This window comes from Lepus europaeus, chromosome 13, assembly GCF_033115175.1.
Source record: "Lepus europaeus isolate LE1 chromosome 13, mLepTim1.pri, whole genome shotgun sequence".
Taxonomy (NCBI): Eukaryota; Metazoa; Chordata; class Mammalia; order Lagomorpha; family Leporidae; genus Lepus; species Lepus europaeus.
The window spans coordinates 21,432,714-21,454,235 of NC_084839.1; the positions used below are offsets into that span (position 1 = coordinate 21,432,714).

At 42.8% G+C, this 21,522-nt stretch overlaps 1 protein-coding gene across 6 annotated transcripts in view; it reads right to left on the bottom strand.

Annotated features, from left to right (window-relative positions):
- Nucleotides 1-21,522, bottom strand: part of ITSN2 (intersectin 2) — a 176,263-nt gene that overhangs the window by 128,346 nt on the left and 26,395 nt on the right. For 5 of the 6 annotated variants that reach the window (XM_062209048.1, XM_062209050.1, XM_062209045.1 and 2 more), the window contains exon 2: nucleotides 13,089-13,152. In XM_062209048.1, the coding sequence (XP_062065032.1) occupies nucleotides 13,089-13,119 (31 nt within the window). In that variant the 5' untranslated portion in view covers nucleotides 13,120-13,152. Of the gene's footprint in view, nucleotides 1-13,088; nucleotides 13,153-13,258; nucleotides 13,351-21,522 lie in introns of those variants that run through there. The other variant, XM_062209047.1, reaches the window with a different exon arrangement.

Below are 21,522 nucleotides of genomic sequence, written 5' to 3' on the forward strand. Positions count from 1 at the left end.
GCACCCACGTGGGAGACCCGGAGGAAGCTGCTGGCTCCTGGCTTCGGATCAGCGTGGTGCGCCGGCTGTTGCAGCCAATTGGGGGATGAATAATTGGATGGAAGACCTCTCTCTCTATCTCTGCCTCTCCTCTCTGTGTAACTCTTTAAAATAAATAAAAAAATCTTAAAAAAAAAAAAAGAATGGCCGGCGCCGTGGCTCACAAGGCTAATCCTCCACCTAGCAGCGCCAGCACAACGGGTTCTAGTCCCGGTTGGAGCGCCGGATTCTGTCCCAGTTGCCCCTCTTCCAGGCCAGCTCTCTGCTATGGCCAGGGAGTGCAGTGGAGGATGGCCCAAGTGCTTGGGCCCTGCACCTGCATGGGAGACCAGGAGAAGCACCTGGCTCCTGCCTTCGGATCAGCGTGGTGCGCCGGCTGCAGCGCGCAGGCCGCGGCGGCCATTGGAGGGTGAACCAACGGCAAAGGAAGACCTTTCTCTCTGTCTCTCTCTCTCTCACTGTCCACTCTGCCTGTAAAAATAAAAAAATAAAAAGAAAGAAAAGATAGGGCTGTGAGGCTGGCACTGTGGCATAGCGGGTAAAGTTGCCACCTGCAGTGCAGGCATCCCATACGGGCGCCAGCTTGAGCCCTGGCTGTTCCACTTCTGATCTAGCTCTCTGCTATGGCCTGGGAAAGCAGTAGTAGATGGCCCCTGCACCTGTGTTGAGAAGACCTTGAAGAAGCTCCTGGCTCCTGGCTTTGGATCAGTGCAGCCCCAGTCACTGTGGCCAATTGGGGAGTGAACCATCAGATGGAAGACCTCTCTCTCTGCCTCTCCTTCTCTCTGTGTGTAATTCTGACTTTCAAATAAATAAAATAAATCTTTAAAAAAAAAAAAAAGGGCTGTATGGAGGGGGAATCAGTTACTTCAGAAGGTATTTTTTTGCCAATACAGGTGCTAAAGCACATTTAGGTTACTGTTATCTTTGTCATTTTGTTTTGTTTTGTTTTTTGACAGGCAGAGATAGACAATGAGAGAGAGAGACAGAGAGAAAGGTCATCCTTTTCCATTGGTTCACCCCCCAAATGGCTGCTATGGCAGGCGCGCTGTGCCGATCCGAAGCCAGGAGCCAGGTGCTTCCTCCTGGTCCCCCATGTGGGTGCAGGGCCCAAGCACTTGGGCCATCCTCCACTGCCTTCCCAGGCCACAGCAGAGAGCTGGACTGGAAAAGAAGCAACAGAGACAGGATCCGGCACCCCAACCGGGACTAGAACCCAGGGTGCCATCGCCACAGGCAGAGGATTAGTCTAGTGAGCAGAGGTACTGCCATTACCTTTGTCATTTAAAAATGATAATTAAACAAAATGTGAAAGAGATACATCTAAATTGATAATTTACATCAATTAGATTAAAAACATTGGTTTCTTTAAGCTATGGAAACAACTATTGGAATAAGATTTTCCTTTGGAATAAGGTACTACCTTGACAAGTTTTTTGAACACTGATTATGTAACAATTTTATAGGAAAAAAAGTAAGATAAATTGCAAACTACCATAAATTTCTTTAATATTTACAAGAGAAAAAAATAGAAAATAAAAACCAAGGATAAAAGGAATGCTGGTAACATATCCCTATCTTCACAAAAGAATCATATATACATAATATCCTGCTGCTCATCCTGTGACCTGCCTTCTCTTTCCTTCCATTTCAAAGTTTACCTTACATGGTGAGGACAGGCGGCACTTCCTCCAGGAGGTACCTGACACCTCCGGATCATATTAATTGTCTCCTCCTATAGATACTCAGGAGAACCCCTCCCACTTCTACAGAGCCCTCGGGGAGGCACTGTAGTTGTTTTCCTCTAGTCCAACCCGGGAGGACAGAAGTTCTGTGAGGTCACCTTCCTATCCCCAGGCCCAGCAGAGTACCCAGCACAAAGCAAACATGTAAACATGATTGAACAAACATCTGAATGAATACAAAAGGAAGCAGAAAAAAAAGAGAAGAGAGCGGGCTAAATGTAGTGGGTGGCCTAGCGGGTTAAGCTGCCACCTACAATGCCAGCATCCCATATGGGCACCAGTGTGAGTCCTGGCTGTTCTACTTCTGATCCAGCTCCCTGTCAATGCACCTGGGAAAGCAGCAGCATATGGCCCAACTCCTGGCTCCTGCCTTTGGTCTGGCTCAGCCCCAGACATGGTGGCCATTTGGGGAGTGAACCAGTGGATGAAAGACCTCTCTGTTTCTCCCTCCTTCTCTCTCTGTAACTCTTTCAAACAAAAAAGAGAGAGAGAAGAGAGGCAAGATGAAGGCTGTGTCAACCTTCTAGCCTTTGTGTCATCCATCCTTCACACTGGCCATACCAGCTCTGTGAAGAAGCTTTGTACAGCTCTGCACATTCAACATGGCTAATAACCATCTATACTTCTTTTAAAAATTATTTTTATTTATTTGAAAGGCAGAGAAACAGAGACCTTTCATCTGCTGATGCAATCCCCAAGTGTCTACAATAGCTGGGGCTGAGCCAGGATGAAGCCAAGAGCCTAGAATTCCATGTGGGTCTCCCACATGGGCGGCAAGGACTCAAGTACCTGAGCCATCACGTGCAGTCTCCCAGGGTGCAAATGAGCTGGAAGCGGATCAGAGATGGAGTAGCCAGGACTCAGCCAGGCACTCCAGCCTGGGATGTGGGTTCTAAGCAGCAGCTTAACCTCTGCACCACAACGCCTGCCTATTCTTCTGACTACCTTTTCATTCATTCAATTTCTGCCAATAAATAAACAATTAAAATATACATACCTATACAGATTTGCTGCATGAATTATATCAAACTCTGCTTTACAAAGGCACTTTTCCAGGATTGTGTATCATTGAAAAAAATAGGCCCATCTATCATTTTAAACATGAAGATGGACTTAATGAATTTTTCTGAGCCCTAAATGACTAGTTTTTTTTTCTAAATCTACAAACATCCTCTCAAAGAGAAGTTTTAAGATTAGAGATAAAAATAAAGAAACAGATGTACTGAAGAACTAACAGCCTAAAATAGCTAAACCTACACACTTTCCAAGTAAAGAAATACCACGTATGTCATATGTAGTAAAAATCTACTTGATTTATCAGTTTAGAAAATAAACACATAAACCTGTAGGGATTCCTGTGACTACAAAGGCAGGCAGGTAGGAAAGCTAGAGAACACTGGTCTACTACTGTAGAGCTTTAGAAAAATTATGATACTGATTTTTTAAATGACAACAAAAGATGACAAAGATGGAAGCATCTCACTTTTATTGAGCTCTGACTGTATGTCAGGGGCTTCATATGCTGCAATTCATTGATCCCCACAACTACCCTTCAAATTGAGGTGCATTACATGCTCATTTTACAGGTGAGAGAACTAGAGGTCATGGTAGTAAAGGGACCTGCCCAAGGTCATCAGGTAGTAAGCAGCAGAGCTGAGATTAGAACCTGCTTAGCCCAACTCCAGTCTCCATGCTCTACTATCTCAACATATGCCGATAAGATTCTCACATTTCTTGGGCTTGAGTTGCTCTCTCTATAAACTGGGAATATTATGTAACACCACAAATTGTTGTAGAGATGTAATATACCTACATTAAAATAACACTAAATTTGGGCCAGCATTATGGCACAGTGAGTTAAGCCATGGCCTGTGCCAGCATCTCATGTTGGAGTGCCAGTTCAAGTCCCAGCTGCTCCACTTCTGGTCCAGATTCCTGCTAAGGTGCCTGACAAAGCAGCACAAGATGGCCGAGGTCCCTGGGCCCCTGTGACTCTTGTATGAGACTTGGATGGAGTTACTGGTTCTTTGCTTCAGCTTGGCCCCAGGCTATTAGAGTGGTTTAGTGAGTGAAACAACAGATAAAAGACAACTTTCTCTCTCTCTTTCCCTCTCTCTCTCTGCCTTTCAAATAATTTTTTGAATAAAACATATAACTTTTCATCTATTAGACTGATGAAATAAAAACAGCTGACTCTAATGAATATTAGCATATTCTTTAAAGAGCTTTACATGTACTTCTTCAACTACAGCTCTCAAGAGTCCTATGAAGTCACTATTACTATCACTATTTTTCAAGGAAGAAACAAAGTTACACAGAGATTAAATATTTTACCCACGGTAACAAAGCTGGCAAGCGTTGAAGGCAGGATTGGATCTTCTCAAGCTTAATGAAGAGTTTTAAACTATCTGCCATGATGATAATTGGAAAGAAACAGACCTACTAATACACTGTCAATTGATCTTCAACAAAAATGTCAAGATTATTCAGGAGGAAAGAACAGTCTTTCCAACAAATGGTGCTGAAAGAGCTGAACACCCATATGAAGAAAAGAATCTTGGACTTTTGCCATATGAGTACTCAAAAATTAACTCTACATGGACCACAGAACTAAATGTAAAAGTTAAGCTATGAAACTTCTTGAAGAAAACACAAAAGAAAGTATCTGTGACTTTGGATTATACAATGACTTTTCAAAACACAAAGGTACAAAATAAACATTTTTGCTAAACTGGACTTCATCAAATCTAAAACTTCTGTTAAGAAAATGAAAACAGGCCGGCGCCATGGCTCACTAGGCTAATCCTCCACCTGTGTCGCCGGCACCCAGGGTTCTAGTCCTGGTTGGGGCGCTGGTTCTGTCCTGGTTGCTCCTTTTCCAATCCAGCTCTCTGCTATGGCCCGGGAGTGCAGTGGAGGATGGCCCAAGTGCTTGGGCCCTACACCCGCATGGGACACCAGGAGAAGCACCTGGCTCCTGGCTTTGGATCAGCGCGGTGCACCGGCCACAGTGCGCTGACCGCAGTGGCCATTGAGGGGTGAGCCAACGGAAAAGGAAGACCTTTCTCTCTGACTCTCTCTGTCTCACTGTCCACTCTGCCTGTCCAAAAAAAAAAAAAAAAAAAGAAACTACAGACTGAGAGAATATTTCTTCAAAATTTATTTGATAAAGGACATGTAATCAGCATAAATAAAGAACTACTCAATAAAAAAAAAAACAAATCCCCTTCCCCACAAAATGGGGGAAATATTTAAATATATGAATAAGCATGTGACAAGAGCTCAACATCACTGACCAATTAAAAAATGCAAATTAAACCACAAAAAGGTAATACTATAGGCCTATTCAAATGTGAAATTAAAAAAAAAAAAAAACCTGACAATATAAAGTGCTGACAAGGATGCTTAACAACTGAAAACTCTTCTATATTGCTGGTGGGAAAGCAAAATGAATCAGCACTTTGGAAAACAAGTTTGCAATTTCTTATGAAGTTAAATATACATCAGCCACACAACTCAACAATAAACTTTTTTTTATCAAATAGCTTTTTTTTTTTTATATTTATTTATTTATTTATTTGAAAGGCAGAGTTACAGGGAGAGGGAGAGATACAGAGAGAGGTCTTCCATTTGCTGGTCCACTAAAATGGCCACAACAGGTCAAAGAAGGGCTGATTCAAAGCCAGGAGCCAGGAGCTTCTTCTGAGTCTCCCACACAGGTGCAGGGGTCTAAGCACTTGAGCCATCTTCTACTGCTTTCCCAGGCCATAGCAGAGAGCTGGATCCAAGGAGGAGCAGCTGAGACACAAACCAGATTCTCTATGGGATGCAGGCGCCACAGCCAGAGGCTTAGCCTACTATGTCACATCAGTGGCCCCAACAATAGACTCTTGTGTATAAACAACTGGGCATTTACCCAAGATAAATGAACGCCTATTTACACATAAAAACCTGTCCTGATGGTTACAGCAGACTTCGTCATAAACATTAAAACTTGGAAATAGGTGCTGATGTTGTGGCGCAGTGTGTTAAGCTTAGGAGGCCAGTGTCTCATATCAGAGAACCAGCTGGAATCCCAGCTCCTCTGCTTCTAACCCAGCACACCTGCTGATGCACCAGAAAGGAAAGAGATAATAGCCCAAGTGCTTGGGTTCCTGACACCCACGTGGGAGACTGGAATGGAGTTCCTGGCTCCTGACTTACGCCTGACCTAGCCCCTGCTGTTGATGGTATTTGGCAATGAATGAACCTGCAGATGAAGGTTATCTCTCTCTCCCCTCCTCCTTCCCCCTCTTTTCTCACTTTGGCTTTCAAATAAACAAATATTTAAACAAAAATCTGGAAATTACCCCAAATGTGTTCTACAGATGAATGAATAAATCACCTGCTATACATACTTAAACAACAGAAAACTACTCAGCAATAAAAAGGAAAAAGACATGTGACATCAGGGATGAATCTTAGAGGTATTTTGCTAAGTGACAGAAACCAGACACAACAGAGTAAATATTGTGCACTCCATTTATATGATATTCTTGGAAAGTAGCTATGGGAACAAAAATCTGATCAGTGGTTTCGAGTGGCTAAGGGTGGGGTAAAGGGACTCAAGAACTTTCTAGACAATAAAAATGTCCTATATCCAGATGTACATAACTGTACATTTGTCAAACTCACCAAACTCTATACTGGAAAGGGGATGAATTACACCCCCAGTAAACCCAATTTAAAGAGAAACTAAAACAAAAAGATAAAGCTCCTAACACTGCCAACCACATGCAGGGCACTCAGCAAGCTCGTTTCCTAACTCAACCCAGTCTTAAGGAATTAAATAATCAGAGACATCAGAGCATCCAAATCTTAGGCTCTTCCCTTTCTGGTAAAAGCGCTGTTATCAGCAAATCCTGAAAGGAAGGCCTTGTAGCCAGAAATCCGAAGACTAATAAAGTCTTGAGGGGCTGGTTAGGAAGGCTTAAGCCACTTGACACACATGGGTGTAGACCTCCAGACAGGGACAGGCTACTGCAAGCCCAAGACAACAGAGTGCTGCCAGCTTCATCATCATCACGCCACCTCTTCACCGTGCCTCTGCTGCCTGTCTCCACAGTGACCAACTCAGCCCACCTGCTGAAGCATCTACTGTTTAATTCCTGTTGACTCCAGCCATCACCCTTCTCACCTTCATAGTCATCCATTCAATCACGTTAAATAATATGAGCCCCTTAAAGGAGCTCACAGATTTCCTAATATTCCAGAGACTCCACCAGAAAAAAAAATCACACACACACTAATAATTACATATTGTCACAATTAATATCACTTACAGAATAAAAATGTTCTAACACATTATGGCAAAGAACAATTTAAGTAGTGTTCAAATAACCTTCAATTTTGAACACTTTAAAACAAATGACCATGATGAAATATAACATATTAATGCATCAAGAATTTTAGAGAAACAAAAATATAGACATAAGACTTGAAAATATATGTAATTCAAGCCAATTTTAAATTCTCGCTTTCTTATTTAGAATATATCACTAACGAAACCTTTTCAAGAGCCAAAAGTTTGGTATTTTAAACCTAAAGTTAAAAATCTTAGTCTGTATTTATTTGTGAGCCTTGGAGAAAAGCAGAAAAATGTAAGCTTGGGGGTTGATGTCTATTATTTCCTTAACAAGCTAACTATATTTTCTTTTTCTTTTTTTTTTCTTTTTTTTTTTTTTTTTTTTTTTTGACAGGCGGAGTGGATAGTGAGAGAGAGACAGAGAGAAAGGTCTTCCTTTGCCATTGGTTCACCCTCCAATGGCCGCCGCGGCCAGCGCGCTGCAGCCGGCGCACCACGCTGATCCGAAGGCAGGAGCCAGGTGCTTCTCCTGGTCTCCCAAGCAGGTGCAGGGCCCAAGGACTTGGGCCATCCTCCACTGCACTCCCTGGCCACAGCAGAGGGCTGGCCTGGAAGAGGGGCAACCGGGACAGAATCCGGCGCCCTGACCGGAACTAGAACCTGGTGTGCCGGCGCCGCAAGGCGGAGGATTAGCCTGTTGAGCCACGGCACCGGCCTAACTATATTTTCTGATAATCACATTAGTAATGCATTAAAATTCTGTGTCCGGCATTGTGGCATAGTTGGCTAAGCTGCCGCTTTAGACACGGTATTCCTTATGGGTGCCAGATCGAGTCCCAGCTGCTTTCCTTCAGCCTAGCTCCCTACTAATGCACCTGGAAAGGCAGCTGAAGACACTCAATTACTTGGGTCCCTGCACCCACATGAGACAAGAGTGAAGTTCCAGTCTCCTGGCATTGGCCTCATCCAGCTCCAGCTGTTGTGGCCATTTGGAGACTGAACCACTAGATGGAAGATCTCTCTCTCTCTGTCCCCTGCCTCCTTGTAACTCTGCCTTTCAAATAAATAAATAAATAAATCTTTTAAAAAAAAGAGAAAGGCATTAAATTCTATCCACTTCCCCCAATTCATTACTAAATTGAGAAAATTCTAAGGCAATAAAGCTCTAAAAATAAAACGGCATTTTTTTCTCCCTAGAGCCACTGGCTGCTCCTGTTCTCTCCTTTCTTCTCTCTTCCATTTTGTACATAGGCACCATGATGGGTTTCAGAAATTCTTCACTTAACCACTCCTCAGTACCCCACAATTTTGAGGCCGAAGCAAGCTATTCTCACACCGTGACAGCATCCAGCAGCCCTACATATCTGAAGTAGCCTCTTGCTTGTCACCCAAAAGGCTCACATACTCATTAAAGTTTTTAAAAGAAGCAAACGCTCCATGATTAAACAAGGCACTGCAAGGATGAGTCCACTGCTGCAAAACACACCAGCAGTAGAGTCCCGGCGGGCAAACTGTGCACTGCTCACATTCAGTTCTGTTAAGGAAACGGAAAGCGAAACATCAAAGAGCCCGAGAAAACGTTGTTCAACAGAAGCTTCTGAAGTGATGTAGATGTTCTAACTGCACTGTCCAACGTGGTGGCACTAGCCAAGTGTGGCCTCGAGCACTTGTAATGCAGATGTGTGGCTGAGGGACAGACTTTTTCACATGATTTTTATTCATTTAAATTGAAATCACAAGTAGCTTGTGGCTACTGTAGTAGGCACCGCAGCCCTCCAAGAACAAAAATAGCCTAAAAAAAAAATCTATGGCTAGGGAGGGAGGAAGGAATATTATTATAAGCTTAAGAGTTATATCTGTTAACTATATTGAATCTGTTAAAAACTAAAAAAAAATTTAAACTAAATAAATAAAATCTAAAAACAAAGTCCATGGTTAGTGTTGGGATAATATAGTAAACAGATGGCTAAATCTGAGGAAGGTGCCAGAGCATCTGGACAAACAACATTTACAGACAAGTCCCAACCACACTGAACACCAAAAACTTAATATGTGACTGAAGATTTCCTAGAGTAGCAAACACTGCTTTTCAAGCAGTGTTTCAAAAACACTGCTTTTATGCTACACATGAATGCTGCTTTCAATAAGATGTTAAGCACTGAATTGGACTTCCTTAGATATATGCAAGTTATCCTCAGCTGTTTTATTAACTAAGTAGGGATATCACACAGTCTACAGTTACCATCAAGTCTTCAGAAACTTAAAAATTACTACTTTTATTCCTATAAACCACTTCTAAGTTAACTGCCCAACATTTCAGACAATTATTTACATTAACTTTGTTATTAAACTCTTAGTTTCATTCCAGGATTATTCTTTTATATACAAGGGACTTCAAAAAGTTTGTGGACAGCACTTGTTTTTGTAAAAAAAATAATTTATTTGAGAGAGAAAGAGAGATAACACGTGCTCAGATCAGTGAGCTCACTCCCCCAGATGCCGGCAACAGCTGTGGTCGCAGGAGCCAGGATGAAATCTAAGTCTCTCACGTGAACAGCAGGAACCCAATTACCTGGGTCAGCACTGCTGCTCCCAGAGTCTATGCTGGTGGGAAGCTGGAGTCGGAACCCACGCACTGTCTTAATCACTAGGCTAAATACCCACTTTCCATGCTATTTTTTTTATTTATTTATTTATTTTTTTGACAGGCAGAGTGGATAGTGAGAGAGAGAGACAGAGAGAAAGGTCTTCCTTTTGCCATTGGTTCACCCTCCAATGGCCGCTGCGGCCAGCGCATCTCGCTGATCTGAAGCCAGGAGCCAAGTGCTTCTCCTTGGTCTCCCATGCGGGTGCAGGGCCCAAGCACTTGGGCCATCCTCCACTGCCTTCCCGGGCCATAGCAGAGAGCTGGCCTGGAAGAGGGGCAACCAGGATAGAGTCCAGCGCCCCAACCGGGACTAGAACCCGGTGTGCCGGCGCCGCAAGGCGGAGGATTAGCCTGTTAAGCCACGGCGCCGGCCTCCATGCTATTTTTTAATTCCATTTTCTGCAAACTTTTTGAAACCCCTTAATAAAATGCAATGAGCTACATGAACTAGATACACAAATGTTTCTAGAATAGAAGAAACAGAATGAAGACTGGGATTCTACTGCTTTCTTTTACATTCATTTAGTTTATAAGCCTGATTAACATGCTGGGTGAAGTTTGTAACTAAACTGTGTTTTTATGTGTTTAAATTTTATGGGATATGAAAATCCTCAAACTTAGGTTGCATACATTACCACTATAATTAGTATCCTAAGCTCAAATGTACATATATCACTCATTCTGGAAAAAATGATTCATTTTAAAAAATCATCTGTTGCATCAAGCTTTCTTATCCCACACCATTTCCACAACAGGAGCAATGCTCCCATTAATCCTTAAGTAACAGTTCTGAAAAGGTAAAAAACCAAAACAACAAAAAGCCTTACCTCAAGCACATCCTTAATTAACACAGACTCTTCCACATATTAGAATTTTAAGATTTATTTATTTATTCATTTGAAATTCAGGGTTACAGTGAGAGAGGGAGAGACAGAGAGAGATCTCTATCTGCTGGTTCACTTTCCAAATGAGCTCAACAGCTGGGTCTGGGCTGGGCAAGGACAAAGCCAGGAGCCAGAACTCCACCCAGGTGTCCCACGTGGGTGGCAGGGCTCAAACACTTGGACCATCTTCCGCTGCTTTCCCAGGCACATTAGCAGGAAGCTGGATCAGAGGTGGAGCAGCCAGAAATCAAATCAGTGCTCATATGGGATGCCAGTGTCACAGATAGCAGCTTAATCCGCTGAGCCACAGTGCCAGCCCTCCACACATTAGAATTCGATTCTACATTTTATGCAAAGAATTCATTTTTCTAAAACTTTCTTAAATCCTAAAGCTTAAATCTTGAGAAATATACAACATGCAATTATAATTAATTCACTGACTTGGCCTATGACAAAAACAAGTTAAATGAAAAAGATACAAATGATGAAACATCAGACACCAATCTCAAAACAACATTGTTGGGGCCGGCGCTGTGGCACAGCGGGTAAATTTTACTGAATTTTATTGAATGCTTTCTCTACATCATATTAGATGATCAAATGGTTTTATAAAAATGTGTTGAAATAAGATTTCTTTGTGATTCATCATTGCATTTGTGTGATAAACTCAAACTGGTTGTGATTTTTTAAAAACCACATTCCTGGGTTTGGATTGCTATTGTTTTGTTTAGAATTTTTTTTAATTGATTGTTTATTGGGGCTGGCACTGTGGCGTAGTGGGTAAAGCCACCACCTGCATTGCTGGCATCCCATATGGGCACTGGTTCCAGTCCCGGCTTCTCCTCTTCCAATTCAGCTCTCTTCCATGGCCTGGGAAAGCAGTACAGGATGGCCTAAGTCCTTGGGCCCCTGCACCCACATGGGAGACCTGGAAGAAGCTCCTTACTACTGGCTTCAGATAGGCACAGCTCCAGCCGTTGTGGCCAACTGGGGAGTGAACCAGTGGATGGAAGACCTCTCTCTCTCTCTGCCTCTCTTCTCTTTGTATAACTCTCTGACTTACGAATAAATAAAAAAAATTATTGATTTTATTTCCCTGAATCTTTTACAAACAGCTAATGAAGTTTAATAAAAAATTAAGCGCCTGTGGGGCTGGTGTTATGGCATAGCAGGTAAAGCCACCATCTGCAACACTGGCATCCCAGATAGGGGCTGGTTCAAGGCCCAACTGCTCTATTTCCAATCTAGCTCTTTACTAATGCAGCTGGGAAAGCAGCAGAAGATGGCCCAAGTGCTCGGGCCCCTGGACCCTCGTGGGAGACCCAGAAGCTCCTGGCTTCGGATTGGCTCAGCTCCAGCCACCGCAGCAGATGAAAAGATCTCTGTCTCTGTCTCTCTCTCTGTAACTCTGCCTTTCAAATAAATAAATAAATCTTTAAAAAAAAATTTCAGAACTCAGCATCTCAATTTCTTTGTGGTGATTTAAAAATACATTTTCTCAATTCATTCTAAATGACATACACAGTAACTTAATACCCATTAAGGGGAGTTAATTAGTATTTGGGAAAGGAATTAAAACTAGATTCAGAACAAAGTTTTACATATTTTTCATTATTAAAAATATCTAAACATTTTCTTTAAAAATGTTTCCTATTAGGGCAAGTATCTGCACTGGCCATTAAAAGATCGGCTGGGATGTTCGCTTGCCACATTTCAGTGCCTAGGTGTGATACTGGCTCTGGCTTCTGACTGCAGCTCCCTGCTAATGCAGATCCTGGGAGGCAGCAGTGAGGGCTCAAGGAGTTGGGCTGCTGCCACCCGTGTGGGAGAGCTAGAATAAATTCCTGGACCCGTGTTTCAGGGAACCCCTAACCCTGACTATTGGGGCAATAAGGGAATAAACTAACAGATAGGAGCTCACTCTCTCTGCCCCTCAAATAATTTTTTAAGAAATATTTCATATTGAACAAGTAGGTATGTAAACATGCAGGACTCTTTAAAAAGGAAAACAATCACATGTATGTTACTCAATGAATCTTTACTGGCTTCATCAGTTTGCAATCACACTTCACTACCAAAAACATATTTAATATTCACCTTATAACACTCTGCTTTTTGTCCTCCAGTCATAACGCAACATATCTTTGGGTTATTCTTAACTACTCAATGGCAAGCACATATTCCATACGAAACTGCAGATCATGAACAAACTGAGTTGTGCGACTCACTGCATAATATCCTAACAGACAACATATGCAGTGCTCTGAAATACACTGTCAATATATTCAACAAGAGTACTTTAAGTTTTGCATTTATAAGCTTAAGGAAAATTACTCACGTGAACATTTTGCACTTCTCCCCTCCCCACCACCACAAAACAAAACAAAAAACCCTTTAGCTTATCTTGTCACAAGTACAAAGCTGCTTACCATTCATTGCTGTGGGAAACTGAGCCATCATGGTCTTGAATTTTCCTTGCTAGCTCTTGGCCATCTGCAACATAAAAACATGGTGCCATTAATAATACAACAAGCACAGAGCACAGCTTTAGTGCGCCCACTAAGCAGGAGGAATGTCTGTCCCCTTAGCTCACACTTACCACAGAAAACAATGCAGAGCTCCTGCTGCTGCTGAACAGGCAGAATGCACATTGCGGAAGGGTGAGAGATTTTGTTGGGAAATGGTGCTGCCCTACAAACAAAGCCATTTTCCTTTCAAGGAAAAGTCACGCATTTAATAGTAAATAACGAATAAAGAAACCTTTGGCAAGAATCAACATTTTGATAGAAATTAATTTGGGAAAGAGGAAGGGCTGTTATAACTAGGCAAGAATGTATCTCAGGAGCCAGCACTCTGGCACTGCACGTAAGAACGCCATCTGCAGTGCCAGCATCCCATATAGGTGCTGGCTCAAGTTCCGGCTGCTCCACTTCCAATCCAGCTCTCTGCTATGGCCAGGGAAAGCAGTGGAAGATGCCCCAAGTCTTTGGGCCCCTGCACCTCCGTGGGAGACCCAGAAGACGCTCCTGGTTCCTAGCTTCATTTCAGCGCAATTTCAGCCATTGTGGCAATCTGTGGAGTGAACCAGCAGATGGAAGACCTCTCTCTCTGTCTCTCCTCTCTAATTCTGACTCTCAAATTAAATAAATAAATCTATTAAAAATGTATCTCAGAGAAATCAACTATCCATATAATACATGTAAGAATATTATGGAAATCCATAATACTCTTTTTATAAAAATCCCCAAACAAGAAAAACATCCAAAAAAATTGTAGAACAGCTATTTAATTTCTACAGGTTTAAAAAAAGTATAAAAGTTATTAAAAACATACATTAAAATACACACATATGTTTATTTAAACATAACTAAATGTGCTAGCTAAGCTCTGTGCACTAATAAAAGGGACTTTGGAAATTAACGGCTTTGGGATCAAACCCAGCTCCTCTATTTTCCTAGCTGCGACCACAGAAAAGTCATTTAATCAATCTTCTTTGAGTCTCAAATTCCTCATCTATAAAAATACTTCAGGGGTGGAGGTTTAGCCCAGTGATGAAGACACCCTCATCCATCTCGGTTTCTTGGGTTCAATACCCACCAGCAGCTCCTGACTGAACTCCCTGCTACTGAAGACTAAGCAGCAGCAGTGATGGCTGCAGTAACTGGGTTCCTGCCACTCACACAGATCAGGATACTGTTCCTCAGCTCCCAGCCTCACCCACGCCCGGTCCGACCCTGGCCATTGTGGGCTTTTGAGGACTGAACCAAATGATGGCAGCACTTGCTCGCTTTCTCTTTCTTTCTCAAGTAAATAAAACTAAATGAATAAAAAATACCTCACAGGAGTAATATTGAAAATATTAAATGTAATCCAGTACACTGCCTGCCATCTTGCCACACAGATGTTCAATAAATGGCTCCATTTTGCAAACATCCAGGACAAAAGAGTGAAATATCATTTTGAACCTTGAATGCATTATTTAATTGTGAATAAACTCAAAATTCAAAGTATGTTTCATGAACCTTGAGGGTAGGACCAGTTAGGGAGGATAAAGGCCTAGGAAATTTATAGCAATACACTTAGCAAAACCACAGATCCAAACATTCAGGAAAACAGCACTATGGTAGAAGGCTACTATCTCATAGATTTACCTAAGTCACTTAAATATTAATATTTTTAGAAGCCTAAGAAAAACATTCCCATAGCTGATTTTAAACAAAGAAGGCTTTGAGTTACACATCACACCACAGTAGGTGTCACAGAGCAGCTGTGGCTGCCAAGAAGTGTCGCAATGTCCTGCGATCCCGGTGCGTTCAGAGTGCTCAAGGATTGGTCTTCTGCTCTGCTGACCCAGAATAGTGACCGTAGCAGCACGAGCACCACACGTGACTCATGCTAACCAAAAAACTGGTATGTTGCCCCAATTCACTTAAATAGGAAGTGACAGCAGCATTTCTTCCCAAAAGGCAAACTATTCCATCTACTAAATGCTGACTTGCTCACCGTGTGTGAGCTGAGAGAGCAGACGGATTAGAATGACATCAGAATCAACAGTCTGAGGCACTCACCAACACAGCGAGGACAGATCAGCACTGGACAACAGGATCAGGTAAACCGCCACGAAGGCTGCCAAAAACGGCCCCACCACTTTTATTCTTTTGATTCCTAGCTTTTCTGTATGTTGCTACTACACACTATCCTCCTCTCAAGGTGTATATTCTTTCTTTGGGTTTAATAAGCTTTGCCGCAATGGAGTTTTAAATCTGTTACCATACTGAGACTTCACTTGCCACCACATTCTTCCTGGGTAGGAGGAAATTTCATGCATGAACTAGCTGGTTTTCTTCACTGCTTTCTCAAAAGGTAAAATCCTGGTACTAGAGTATTTACTGTACAGAACAACAAACAATCTCCTGTCGTGGGGTAGTCAGGAACTCCTAAAGGAGGTTCTGTTTTTGTCTTACAGGATGAGTAAAGATTAGTTATAACTACAATGTTAAGAACCTTGGACTTGGACCTGACAGGAGTTCTTAACGGTTTTAAGGAGAGGAACACAGTCAGATTTCATTTAAGATAAACAACCAACTGTGAAGAGAAGCAGCGGGGGAAGCAGGGAGATCAGTCAGGGAAGAGCTGTGAGCAGCATCTGGCCCTGATCTGGACAGTGGCAGCAGAGAAGCTGCGGTGAGCTGGAGCAACAGCGAGAGGGCGTGGACGCAGGGACAATGGAGTGAAAGGAATGATACAGACACCTCCCGGAACCACAGCTTATGGAACTGCGTGAACTGTGCTGCCACTGGCTGAAAAAGTGAACAGAGGGAAGGCTCAGAGATCAAGCTGTGACTACGACTTCCTCAAACACAGAAATTCTTCAAATATAAAGACATCTTTACTTCCTCAACTTAAAACTGTCCTAAGTAATGTTAACCCAAAATAAGCTACGTGCCTATCTGCTCACAGATATGCATAGCAAGGGCCCCTATTTTACTAGTTCTCTGTGACTGAGACAATTTAAAAATGTGCTAGAAAATTCAGCAAAAGTACAGAGAACACATTTTGTAAGCCTGCATAAAAGCACGTGAATTACCAAAGATGGCCAGGACAACAGAAAGACAAATGGTCACAAAGCCTTAATTAATCAGATCTAGGTCTAAACTTAGAAATCATCTGTCTAGAACCCTTGCCTGATCATCACATAGTCCATGAATAAACAGAATGCCACACACATGGCCAGTAATCCTGAAATAAACCCAGAGGATGAACCAAACAATATAATGTGCAGGGAGGGCAAATCCCTTGAATGAAACTGAGGGTACAAATATTACAGCACCTCTACTTGGTATGTGGGATTTAGCCATCCATGTATACTAAGGCATCGTAACAGAATAACATTAACATTTATGTCCTTATGTAACATCTGATTGTGGCAACATCTAAATATAGTAGCATGTTGGAATGAATAAGCTTTTAAAGCATACACTTTCATATGTTATATTTATACTAACTCTCCGCCCTACTGTGGAATAACTACCTCATGCTTAACAATTCTACCATTCAACCTGCAGACTTGTAGAGAAAAAAATTATTGAAATTTTAAAAAATACAGCAAATATGTAAGACTTTGACTTTCTTTTTAAAAAAATTTATCTATCTTATTTGAAAGGCAGAGTTACAGAGAGGCAGAGGCATAGGCAGAGAGAGAGAGATCTTCCATCTACTTGTTCACTCCCCAAATGGTCGCAATGGCGGGAGCTGGGCTGATCCAAAGCCAGGAGCCAGGAGTTTCTTTCAGGATGACGCCCACATGGGTGCAGGGGCTCAAGCACTTGGGTCATCTTCTACTGCTTTCCCAGGCCCATAGCAGAGAGCTGGATCAGAAGTGGAGCAGCTGGGACTCAAACCAGCACCCATATGGGATGTCCGCACTGCAGGCAGCAGCTTTTACCCAATACGCCACAGCACCAGCCCCGAGACAATTGCAGGGCCAGTGCTGTGGTGCAAAGTGTTAAAGCCCCGGCCTGCGGAGCCAGCATCCCATATGAGCACTGGTTTGAGTTCTGGCTGCTCCATTTCTGACCCAGCTCTCTGCTATGGCCCAAGTCCTCGACCCCCTGCACCCACATAGGCATCCTGAAAGAAACTCCTGGCTCCTGGCTTCGGATCAGCCCAGCTCCTGCCATTGTGGCCATTTGGAAAGTGAATAGAAGATCTCTCTCTGCCTCTGCCTCTCTGTAACTCTGCCTTTCATATAAATAAATAAATAAAATTTTTTTTTAAAGGTAAGTTGATTTGGGTGCAACAAATTTTGAAATCGATACAGGTTTTTTCATAATTTTCCATGAACCTTTTAAAGACCCGCCTATGTGTCATGCTGATCATCCGTGAGAGTCGAGTATGTTTCAGATCCCACTCAGGGAGCCCCACACACCGAGGAGCACTTCCCAACACTGATGCTCCTTACAGCACCCGCACGGCTGTCGCTATTCATCTCACAAAGTAAGAACCAGAAGGCTAAACTACCTGCCCAAATTCTGTGGGTGAAGCTACGATGCAATCCCAAACCTGTCCAGTTCTGAAGTCTACAAACTTCCTATGGGTTGTATCTACCTCTTTCTTTCTAAAATGGAATAAATAATGATGAGTGGGCTGCAGGTTCCTAAAGCAGCAAGTCAGCTCAACGTTGGTACGTTTGTAGGGGAGAAGGAAAACAAGCCAGGGTTGTCACTCAACACATAGGACTACAATACTCACATACAGAAACTGGGACGCGTTCATTGTTTCTTACCTCTTGGTATAACGCTCTGAGAGAAGAAAAGGGTAACAGCATCTAACTACACCTGGTATCTATTTCAGGCACATGTAATTCAAGTCTGCACTCGGCAAACACCCCTTTCTCCTCTTTGGAAAGCTGAGATGAATTGCTTCTTGGCTTTCTGGCTAAGATCAAGTGTGTGGAAGAGTGGGATGAGGGGCAATTTTCGCAGTGTGCAGTCATAATTTGAACATATAATTAACTGTGTTAATTACCTATAGTTTTAGAATATCCATGTGGAGATTTTTCTGCTCATTAAAAATTAGTGGAGAACTATCATTGCTTCCTTTGCAGAAACCAAGAAAATACACTTGGCAGATAGGAGTAAGCACAAAGATTGCTTAGATTTAATGCAATCCAAAAACAATTTGGAAAAATCACCTAATGTAATTTAAAGAACGTGAAAAATATATTCATTCTAAGGGAGAGAAGAGTAGAAATACTAGCAGTAAGAAATTCTTCTATGGGAGGGGGAAGCCATTGTAATCCATAAGCTGTACACTGGAAATTTATATTCATTAAATAAAAGTTAAAAAAAAAAAAAGAAATTCTTCTACACAGGGTCAATTAGACTCCACCCCCACATACACACACAACCTGCCAAACTCATGGCCACCTAAGTAAAAGAGCTCAATTAAAGCTAAATTATTTGTTTGCTTGTTTGTGTAGAAGCATGAAATTATAGAAAGAATTAATCATTTAGTCCTCAATTTTCAAGGTAGAAAACTAAAACAGCTATACAAGCTCACAAGCTAATAACAAACTGATTCCAGAAACCACATCTCTGATGTATGTGTTCAGTATTCTGTGTTTAAAAATTTCCAAACTTACCCAGTCATATCACTTGGGACATTTACTAATTCTACAGATTTCTAGGCCCATCACGGGGACTGTGAATCAGTAGGTCATTGTGAGAAATGAGGCAAAAATCTAAAATAAAGCTACTAGGTTTTTTTCCCTAAAACATTCATTGATGTCTCTCTCCTGCTTACTTTTTCCCACTGATTACAACTAAAGTCCAAACTTCCCACTATGAAATTCTTCAAACTTTCACCTTTATCTACTTTATCATATTCACCTCAGGACAATTTCCTGGGGCCGGTGTTGTGGCACAGAGGGTTAAGCGGCTGCATGTAACACCAGCATCCCGTATGAGCACTGACTCAAATCCTTGCTGCTCTACTACCAATTCAGCTACCTGCTAATCCACTTGGGAAAGCAACAGCAAATAGCCCTGGGTATGTGGGCTCAAAGTTCCAAGCTGCTGGCTTTGGCCTGGCCCAGTCCTAGCAGTTGCAGCCTTTTGGGGAGGGAATCAGAGGACGCCCCTCCCTCACTCTTAACTCTGTCTTTCAAATAAATACATACTTAAAGAAAGGTAATTTTCCTCCATGTTCTTGTTCGTTAAAAAAAAAATTATTTATTTGAAAGGCAAAGATACAGAAAGAGAAAGGGGTGGCGGGGAGATCCTCCATCTGCAAGTTCACTCCCCAAATGGCTGGGACTGGGCCCGGCTGAAGCCAGGAGCTAGGAGCTTCTTCCAGGTCTCCCATGTGGGTACAGGGGCCCAAGGACTTGGGCCATCTTCTGCTGCTTTGACCAGGTGCATTAGCAAGAAGCTGGGTCAGAATTGGAGCAGTCAGGACTCAAACGGGTACCAGATGGGATGCCAGCACTGCAGGCAGAGGCTTAACTTTCCATGCCACAGTGCCAGCCCCCACTTGGTCTAAGTACACCAATCTGCTTGAAACATAATGATTTTGTCTCTCTCATAAAGAGTTCCTCCCTTCAGCACAGGCACCATGCACTTTCTTCTTATTCTTCAATTACAGACTCAGGTTTTTCTTTGAAAGACTTCCACTCCCCTAGATAGCCATATCTTAGATATGTCCATAACACCTCTTCAACTCACAATACCTTCATTTTTTACACTGTATTTTTTTTTTTTGACAGGCAGAGTGGACAGTGAGAGAAAGGTCTTCCTTTTTGCCGTTGGTTCACCCTCCAATGGCTGCCGCGGCTGGCGCGCTGCGGCCGGCACACCGCGCTGATCTGATGGCAGGAGCCAGGTGCTTCTCCTGGTCTCCCATGGGGTGTAGGGCCCAAGCACTTGGGCCATCCTCCACTGCACTCCCTGGCCACAGCAGAGAGCTGGCCTGGAAGAGGGGCAACCGGGACAGAATCGGTGCCCCGACCGGGACTAGAATCCGGTGTGCCGGCGCTGCTAGGCGGAGGATTAGCCTGTTGAGCCGCGGCGCCAGCCCTACACTGTATTTTTTAAGATTTATTTATTTGAAAGTCAGAATTTTTAAAAAACTTTTATTTAATAAATATAAATTTCGAAAGTACAACTTTTGGATTATAGCAGTTTTTCCCCCCATAACCACCCTCCCACCCGCAAACCATCCCATCTCCTACTCCCTCTCTCATCCCATTCTTAAGATTCATTTTTAATTATCTTTATATACAGAAGACCAACTTAGTATATACTAAGTAAGGATTTCAATAGATTATACCCACACAGACACAGAAAGTATAAAGTACTGTTTGAATACTAGTTTTACCATTAATTTGCATAGTACAATGCATTAAGGATAGAGATCCTACATGAGAAGTAAGTGCACAGTGACTCCCGTTGTTGATTTAACAATTGACACTCTTATTTATGACGTCAGTAATCACTCGAGGCTCTTGTCATGAGCTGCCAAGGCTATGGAAGCCTCTTGAGTTCACAAACTCTGATCTTATTTAGACAAGGCCATAGTCAAAGTGGAAGTTCTCTCCTCCCTTCAGAGAAAAGTACCTCCTTCTTTGATGGCCCGTTCTTTCCGCTGGGATCTCACTCACAGAGGTTTGAAAGTCGGAATTACACAGAGAGAAGGAGAGGCAGAGAAAAAGAGAGGACTTCCATCTGTTGGTTCATTCCTCAAACGGCTGCAATGGCCAGGAGCTAGGCCAATCCAAAGCCAGGAGCCAGGAGCTTCTTCCAGGTCTCCCATGCGGGTGCAGGGGCCCAAGGACTTGGGCCACCTTCTACTGCTTTCCCAGGCAATAGCACAGAGCTGGATCAAAGTGGAGCAGCCAGGACTTGAACTGGTGACCACATGGGATGTTGGCACTGCAGGCGGCGGCTTTGCCCACTACACCACAGCACTGGCTTCTACATTGTATTTTAATTCCACATTTCATGTTTGTCTATTTCATATGTGCTGGGAAGAGACCATTTTCATTTTGCCTCTGCATGCCTAAGTAGATATCCCAAAGAAAAAACCTGGCAAATATTTGCTGTGTAAATAATATGGTTAAGATACCCAAAAGGGGAAAAAAATGGGGCTTTGTGGCACAGTGGCTTAAACTACTGCTGGCCATGTTGACATCCCATATGGGAATACTCACTGGAGTTTTGGCTTCTCTGCTTCCAATCCAGCTCCTTGCTAAAAAGCCTGAGAAAGCAGCAGATGATGACCTCAGTGCTTGGACCCTTATTATCCATGTGAGAGACTCAGAAGGAGTTCTGGGTTTTTGGCTTTGGGCTGGCCCAGAGGTGCCCA